The 9,021-nt window shown below is 37.9% G+C and overlaps 1 protein-coding gene and 1 long non-coding RNA gene across 2 annotated transcripts; one reads left to right on the plus strand and one right to left on the minus strand.

The window, feature by feature from the left end:
- The first annotated feature begins 9 nt into the window (after window positions 1–9).
- On the plus strand, window positions 10–2,225 carry LOC138126546 (uncharacterized). The gene is made up of 2 exons (XR_011157871.1): window positions 10–1,776; window positions 2,011–2,225. It is a non-coding gene; the product is annotated as an uncharacterized lncRNA (long non-coding RNA).
- A 647-nt stretch (window positions 2,226–2,872) lies between these two features.
- Sec61alpha (SEC61 translocon subunit alpha) lies at window positions 2,873–6,097 on the minus strand. The gene is made up of 5 exons (XM_069042326.1): window positions 5,921–6,097; window positions 5,718–5,785; window positions 5,482–5,547; window positions 5,216–5,426; window positions 2,873–4,337 (listed from the first exon to the last, which is right to left on the minus strand). Exons 1-5 carry the CDS (start codon window positions 5,925–5,927, stop codon window positions 3,259–3,261), a joined length of 1,431 nt encoding a protein of 476 aa, XP_068898427.1. The 5' UTR covers window positions 5,928–6,097; the 3' UTR covers window positions 2,873–3,258.
- Between the last annotated feature and the right edge of the window lie 2,924 nt (window positions 6,098–9,021).

The raw sequence follows: 9,021 nt of genomic DNA on the forward strand, positions 1-9,021 counted from the left end.
CTGGCAGCCACCTTACAAAATCAGTAGTAAAAGTCACTAAAAGTTAACATTTAGGTTAAAATCGATAGTTTTGTATTGATTCATACAATATTTTATTTTGATACAAAATTATGAAGCGCCGTTGTGCCATAACCATGTCCTGTTGTTGGAAATATATTTATTGAATTATTGAAAAAATGTATGATAATCCTTTGAACGGGCAAGTTACGATTCCCCGTTGTCGTCCCGTCAGTTTCTTCACATTAAATTCTTCTATAAAACGGACACTCCCAATGACGGACGCGGACAGCCTTTTCATTCAATATCTAACCACAAAAATCTTTCCAAAGCGGACAGCAGCCCCGCGAAAACAAATGTTTTCTGAGAATAGTCGTTTCCGCTGAGGTTAATTCTTGGATCTCTATTACGCCATTTTGCAAACATGCTTACTTATACTTAGTTACTAGTTACTTCTTCAGTGTGGTGTCGACTTTCGAGTTGTTACAGCGAATATGTCTTCCCGTGTGCGTTTGACATTGAAAGAAAAGGTGGACATTATAAAAGCAAGTGAACAGGATAAATTAAGTACACGAGCCTTAGCAGCAAAATACAAGATCGGAAAGACTCAGGCAAGTGAAATTCTAAAGAATAAAAAGGAACTTTTGGATAGATTCATCAAACACGGAAACGAGCAATCCCGTAGATCATTTCCTAAATCGCCCGGCTTGATCATTGACAATGCCGTTTTTGAATGGTTTTGCCGTGCTCGGGCCGCGTACATCCCAATTTCCGGTCCACTTATACGAGAAAAGGCCTTGGAAGTTGCACAAAATTTAGGGCAAACGGATTTTAAAGCCTCCGAGGGATGGCTCGACAAATTTAAAACGCGGCATAACATCTCTTACAAGACCATGAGTGGAGAAGGAGCATCAATACAGTACCACAGTACTACAGAACTAGTCACAGATTGGTTGGAAAAGCTGCAAGAATATTGCGCCGATTTTGAACCGAAAAACATTTTTAACTGTGATGAGACCGCCCTATTTTTTAGAGCACTTCCGGAGAAAACTGTGCAGTTGAAAGATGAGCGTTGTAAAGAAGGAAAAGTCTCAAAGGAACGATTGACTGTACTCTTATGCACAAACATGTTCGGTGAATTTGAAACTCCTCTGGTGATTGGAAAGACTAAAAAGCCTCGGTGCTTCGAAGGTGTTGACATCAATTTGTTGCATGTAGACTGGCATTCAAACACAAAGGCCTGGATGACCAGAGAGATAATGACCACGTGGTTGACTAGATTAAACAATAAAATGATTTGCCAGAATCGAAAAATAATGTTGTTAATGGATAACGCTGCCTCTCATCGCAAAACAAATTTCAGCAACGTAACTGTCGTTTTCCTTGCACCTAATCTGAGTGCGACTTGCCAACCCTTGGGTCAAGGAATATTAAAAAACTTTAAAACACTCTATAGGAAGTGTGTGTTGAGGCATCTACTAGCTAACATGGATAATGCAACATCAGCACATGAACTCGCAAAAAACATTACCATCTTAGATGCTATCCATTGGATAACATCGTCAGTAAACAAAATAAGTAAAGAAACGGTGTTGCGTTGTTTCGTAAAGTCTGGATTCGTAAATACCAACGGTGAAGGCGAAAATCCACAAAATGACGGAGAACTTCAAGACCTGTTGAGATTATACGACCCGTCGAGCGATCTAGCGTACGCGGACATCGATGAAAGACTTGATACGGAAAATAATTCGCTGAATGTAGCAGATCTGATTCGCGAAGGTATCCTGCGTTCATTTAAATTTCTCCTCAAAGTTGGCGTTGAAGAGTCGATTGTGAACGCACCACTCGTGTAAAAACGTAAGATTTAAACAGCTGATCCGTGATTGATAATCCGTAGTGCGTTCACAATCGACTCTCAACGCCAACTTTGTGGAGAAATTTAAATGAACGCACGATACATTACATACTTGATGTTTTTCTTTTATTGAACAAAAATATTTTTGCGTATTATAGACGAAAGCCCAAACAATGAGGAAGAGCCAGAGGTGGGGGCCGAAGAAGTGAAGGATGAGGAACCACCGATGACAGCTAAAGAGGTCTTAGTTCAAATTCGCAGAATAAAAAAGTTTTTTATTTCGAATGATGACGCTGAGGGGCTCGATTTAGCATTGGGGATTCAGTCAAATATTGAAAATAAAATTCTAAATAAAAGAAACTCAATAAAATAATCGATTTTTGTTTCATTAATGTCTTACATACACCACAGACCCTAATAATTAGAGGAAGGTTTTCCCATGGATAAAGCACTTTCCCATGCTTTCCTTCTCTCCAGTCTTTAGAACAGAAAACATATTTTGCTTTTACGCCACAACGCAGAAATCAATAGAAACATGCTTCGACTCGTTTTGTACAGCCAAAAACACATTTTGTTTTAGCGGTCTTATTTTTAGTAATTTTTAAACAATAAATTTCAATTAAACCGTCGTTTTGTTATAAAAACACAAATCATTTGAGTAGCCACCGGCTTGAGTGTATCTTATAATATTGTACCAGATATCTCACTGATAGCTAGAATCGTCAATAGATATTTGGGTAGGTACTTTTAGGGTGCATAAAAATTAGTGATTTTTGAAGAATTTTAGTTTTTTCTTGGTCATTTTTCGGCGATTTTTCCGTATGTCAAACAACCTGGTCCAGAAGTAAGATTTTATTTATTACTACTTTTGTCGGTTGATCGACATTTATAAGTGAAATGCCACAGTTACATAAGAACTTATCTGGTTTTTTTGCATTAACATTGTTTAATCTGCATCAGCAAAGTGAAAGTACTTTTACAAGAAATGAGATGGTGGAAGAGGTATTAAAAACGAGACGATTACGGAATTATGTGTATTTAAAATAAATTATAATCTATAACAAAATGACCGAAACACACAACCTTTTGCATGAAAAACGATGCAATTATGTATATAAACCAGACATATCTTATGGAAAGCCACTCACAAATATCAACATCCATAAAATGCAGAAAAACTGAATGTAAATATACAATGAAAAAATATTCTTTAATATTATCTTATTTTTAGTACAAAAAAATGATCACCTGATCTACAAAGTGACCGGAAGAAATATTAACCGTCGCAATTTGAGGTAAACGAAATTTACAATCTGAAGGACAAGTGCGACAGTCAACATTTACGATAACAAGAAGAAATTAATCACAATATCAGTCAAGCTTGCGCTCATGATATTTCGATTGCTTTAGAACAAGAGGGCGCCCATGCCGCCCATGTCGCTTTGTTCTTTGACGAATATTTCAAAGTACTGATAGATGATCGTAACGGCCAATAAGATACCGGTACCTGACCCGATGGCCCCCAGGAAGTCGGCCAAGACGGAGAGGGCGCCGATACACAACCCTCCGAAAGCCGCCGCCGTCGGGATGTACCGATTCAACTCGTGAATCATCGAGTTGTCCCTGTGTCCGCGCATCACCATCTGCTGTTCTTTGAGTTGCTTGGCGACGTCTTTGGCCGAACTTCCCGACACCTCGATCCACGTCTTAGAGAAGAAGGCACACGAGCCCAACATGAAGAAGATGTAGAGGAGGGCGTGGATCGGATCTTCGAGAATGTGACCGACGCTTTCCGGGGGCGACAGATAGTAGCAGAGACCACCGATGGGGTAGGAACGCGCGGGGCCGCCGCCGCCCACGTCGGCCCAAACCCCCAACATGTTGATCAAGAAGTTGCCCTGGAATTTCACCGCCAACATTTGAGAAATGACGTAGAGATTCGACACCAACGCCGACTGCAAGATGATGGGGATGTTGGAGGTGTAGAAGAGTTTGATTGGGTAGCTCGAATACTGGCCGCGGTATCTGGCGCTCTTGATCGGCAAGTCGACTCTGAACCCTTGGAAGTATATCACTATGGCGAAAACGAGAACAGTGGCGAGCAAATTCATCAAGTTTGGTAGGTTCTGTCTGTAGAAGGCCTCGCGCAGCGCTCTGATTTTGTCCTGACGCGTGGTCAACAAGTGGAAGAGGGCGATGACGGCGCCCTCGAATTCTGTGCCTCTTCCGGTGTTGACGGTCGCCGGTGAGAATGCCTTCCAGATTATGGTTTCGCAGATGTTGGTCGCGATGAAGAGGGAGATGCCCGAGCCGAGGCCGTAGCCTTTCTGCAGGAGTTCGTCGAGGAGCAGCACGATGAGACCCGCCACGAACAACTGGATGATGATCAGGAGACACACTCCGGCGCCTATCTCGGCAGGGTCTCCGTACATGCCTGTCATCACGTACACGATGGCCTGACCCACTGTGATTACCATACCGAATACTGAAGAACAAAGCAATATTTTAACATTGTTGAAGTGACGGATAAGTTCCAAACATTACAAAAAAAAAAAAAAAACAAGTGAAAAGACACCAGTTTCTTATTTGACGTAAAGTAATTGTACCAATTATAATAAGTGGCATCGCGGTAGGCGTTGGAAATTCAAATTTATGTTGGCAGCAAGACCCTTGGTAAATAATAATACCCTAGCTTTGACGCTGTTGGGGGTTTACTTTCTTGTTATAGTATTTGACCCCCACTTCAATTAATTCGTAAAACTTTTATTATTTTTCTGTGGGTTATCTCTCCTGTCCTGTGGGTCAAAATCATGTCAAAATAATGCGACGCATAACCTCAAAATGAAGTAATGATGGTTTCACATGTTTAGTAATTTTTTTTTAACATAACAAAGCTCACTTTAGGTAATCCACGCCTACCGCGATGCCACTTATTCTGAATTATACTATACTACCGCAGCCGTATCATGGGTTCCAATAAGACATTTAATATTTGCTTATTCAGAGCTGAACAAAGTGTCAGAAACACTTTTTTCTCCCGAAAATTTTGATTTTTGCTTTCAGAAACTCCAACAAAAGTATCTGAGGAACTGTATCCTAGTGACAGGTGTAGTAGATGTTCATTACTTTTTGTTGCTACTGTACACAATTTACTAAAATTGGTTTATCAATTGAAAGCAGATAACAGAACAATTACAATGCGTGTCACACCAATTCTACTTGTCTAGTTTGAACTGTGTGACTGTTGCCTAATTTAAAATAATTTAAAAAAACATTTCCTTTCAACAAAACCAATTCTAAGGCGTAATCATTCGAAATTGTCGTAATTAGGGTAAAATCCGATTAAATTAAATGAATACCCACGTTTTTGTGCGCCGTTAAATAACGCCCTGTCCTTTGGTGTGTCTCCGACTTCAATAATCTTGGCCCCAGCTAGCAGCTGCATTATCAACCCTGACGTTACGATCGGTGAAATACCCAGTTCCATCAAGGTGCCTCTGTTCGAGGCGAGAATGACACGTATCCAGTAAAACGGATCGGCTGAGTCTGAGCTCATGATGCCGAAAAGAGGTATCTAGAATAGAAGATGATGTAGACCCGCGTGAAACACCAAAAATCGGTGAAAATACCTGGCAACAGACGAGGAAAATGAAGAGAGTGATCGCCGTCCATAGTACTTTCTCCCTGAATTGAATCTGTAACAGGGAGCGTGCCACATGTTAAGAACAACAGCTGTTGCAAATTAGATGAATGAAAAGTGATGAAAATCGGCAAATTTCGCGATGCGATGGTTGGTTTGTGACCTGATTGGGGCGATCGTGGCGGAAATCGTGGAAAAGCGCGTGGGAAATCGCGGAAAACTCACCTTTCGCTCAGGCTTGGCTATCTCTGGCAGGATGCTGCAGAACGGCTTGATTACTTCTAGAAATTTTACTGGAAAAGAGAGAGTGTAGTTAGTTGGGACACTGAAAAGTCGATTGGGGCCGTTGGGCGTAAACACACGCACGAGGGGTGGTAATTTTAGAAATAAATAAAAATAGAAAGGAGGTTAGCTGGGGTTGCACTTACTCCCCATGGTGGTGGCAGATGGATTACACTAAATTAGATCACAGACGCACTTCGGACAGCCTTATTCTACGTTGTCACGTCAAATATGTGGCCCAGTCCGGATTTACGGTACTTTGTGAGAGCGATTTTGGATTACACGACAGACACGTAGCAAGAAACACCGGTCACGTGACCGATGATGTTGGCGGTGGTTGCTGAGATGGCCGCCAGAGTTATGGTGACATGTCACTAGCGTATAAATGGTTGCATAGGCCGCAGGTGCCAATAAACAACAACTTGAAATCTTTTATTTGTTTGTTGTTTTATGCATGCAACAATAATTTAATGAGTACATTTTTAATTCTGCACCATGTGGACTTTCAATTCGTTGGTAGTGAGATTGTATTGTAGTCAGTCTACTCATTCGGAACTCCGTCAGTGAAAGTCTATCTCGTGCAGCACAAGATTAAGATAAAAGCGTATTTTTAAATAATAATCAACTGTTGATGCAACCTTTTCGCTAAGTCACTAGAACTTAAACTTAGTGGTCAATGTATCTCAACTAAAGATAATAAAAGTGTCACCTTTAAGATCAAATTTTAATATCTAGTTAACAAGGAAATTTAAAATAATACGACAAAAAAATTGTAAAATACTATTTCGGAAAGAAACGAAAAAATAAAACAATTTCATTGAAACTTGTGAATGCTTGTTTCGGTTATATCTTTGTATGAACCACTTAACCTTCACCAGATACAGATCTTAATTATTCTGTTCTCATTCACAAATATTTAGTAAAAGTAACAAGAAATGAAGTCATTAGTTTGTACATGTTGTTGCAAAAAGGATTATTCCTAATGAGGAATATATTTAGAGAAATAGAAATATCCAGCTTTTAAAATATACTGTAAATTTTCTTGACTTCTTGTTAATAATTTGATTACAATAGTCTATAAGGTCCTAGCGATAGTTTTTAGGACAAATATGAAAAACGTGAAAGATTTACGTCAGGACAAAAAGTAGAATCTAAAACAAAAAGCATGGTAAAGGAAAGTTAAACCAGTCATAATTACTACTTTTTTTCAAATTCAATTCAAAAAATAATAAATACAAGGTGATTCACGAGAAATAATGAGGCTAACAAATTGTGATGCAACCAACAATACATGTCTATCATAGTCTTTTAGTTTGTGTTTTTATTGATTATTCCACATAATGATCGACCACTTGATCTTTACCGGAGAAACATCGTAATTCATGTATTATAATGAGACACATTCTGCGTAAGGAGAAAGTAATGCAAATAAATAAACGAATCACCTCATTAAATCGGAATTAGTATAAGAACTTAAACCATTAGCTTGACTCAAAGAGGAGTTTGTCGTTTTGCAAGAATCTGTAATTCTTGACCTCCAGTTCTTGACAAAGAGTCGCTAAAGATTTATACGACAGCACGAGAGGAAAGGTGTGGAAGAGAAATGGAACCAGTGATGATCCCAGTTTCCTGCTATTAACTGGAGACATTTATCTTGTCTCTCAGAATCAGAGTCCGTATCAGTTATTTATTATCCTCTTGACTATCATCGAACAAGGACTTAATTATTTCAAACCTATGAAAAATTTTCTATGCTTATAAGGAAAACGTGATGTTTATGTAGATTTTCTTTTCTTTAGATTGTTATTGGGGAAAATGGTGAATTCATTCTCGTACTTCATAAAATACCACGTAAGCTACTAACATTCTAGTAATTTTGCAATTAAGTTATGTAATCTCATGTTATGATGGAATTCAAATGACATAATCCTAGGGGTTATCTTCTTTCCTGAAAAAATTATTGGGTCAATAAATCTTTGTACATCGTGCATTTTTCTTTTTAAGAAAGATTTCTAAGTTCTTTGGTTAACTACTTTTTTAGACACATCAATAACTTAGTCAGACCAACTTGTTGCTGACAATTATTTTAGTGTTGGTTATTTTGATTGAAAATATTTTCTCGAATTTGGATCCTAAATTGAAACAGATCATCTCTTCTGAAGATTAAACTTGAAATTTTCTTCTTTTCAATTTATTTGAAATCTGCTAATTTACAACTTGACAAAATAAAATTAATATGCCAAAACGTAGGAGGTTGGTCTAATTTATAATTTCGATGTTATCGTCACTTACTAAGCATTTTAAAAACTTCATTTTAACATATTTCACGGCAAAATCAACAACATCGAGGGTCAACACCTCCGAAAAAACTTTGAAGGTCAACTTCTTTTAAATTTTTTGTCACTTTTATTTTCTTAATGCGTTAACTTTCTGTTTACAGGATACAATTTAAAAAACAACAAATTTTCCCAACGCTTCTATTTGTTTTTAATCAAAATAAAGAACAGAGCAAGGTGATGATCATTCCAGAAGATTTTCGTTTAAACTACATCAAGAATAACATTTTTGGATAAGGCTAAGACAAGAAAAAACATTTTTTTCATGAGGACCTGTAAAATTACTGTTATAAACCAACAAGTATTTTTCACCCAAAGATGACAGAAACACTTACAAAAACAACGCATCTTCGTGGACAAAATAATATTTTTGTAAATGCAAATGGTGGTTCGTATTAACAATGCTAACACCTTTGTTTTCTGTAATTATGTGTGATATGACATAATTTTTAATGACTAGGCAATTAATGTGTAGCTAAATTACTGCAAATCGTTAAAATTTGCATTTGGCCGCAACACTTCCGGATGTAAATAAATAATTAAATAAACGTCTGAAGTTTGGCCGGCAACAAAATAAATTGTACATTCCATTCCCCGAATTATTCAATTCCAAAATAATTTGTCTCAGATTTTACGACATGTAACACCTAGACTGACTGACAAGCCAACAAATTAATCCACCACAAGTATCACATTAAGCAAAGGTCTGTTTCTTAATTATTTGATTAAACAGGTTCCAGCCGTAATTTATGCGAAAAATACCAAATAAATTCCATTCTTTAATCCGATAATTAAGGATCTTTAGAAGCGCAGCTTCCACCAATTATCACGAACAGCTCTGACATTCACATAAAAATTTATCACATCCTTATCATATTTTCGCGACCCCTGACCCCCAACCGTTTATATTA

This window comes from Tenebrio molitor, chromosome 3 (assembly GCF_963966145.1).
Source record: "Tenebrio molitor chromosome 3, icTenMoli1.1, whole genome shotgun sequence".
Taxonomy (NCBI): Eukaryota; Metazoa; Arthropoda; class Insecta; order Coleoptera; family Tenebrionidae; genus Tenebrio; species Tenebrio molitor.

Coding starts and splice junctions, on each gene's coding strand:
- Sec61alpha (XM_069042326.1), bottom strand. Junction 5,427..5,481: donor TTTTCCTCGTCTGTTGCCAG/GTATTTTCACCG, acceptor CTTCTATTCTAG/ATACCTCTTTTCGGCATCAT. Junction 4,338..5,215: donor ATTTAACGGCGCACAAAAAC/GTGGGTATTCAT, acceptor TTTGTTCTTCAG/TATTCGGTATGGTAATCACA.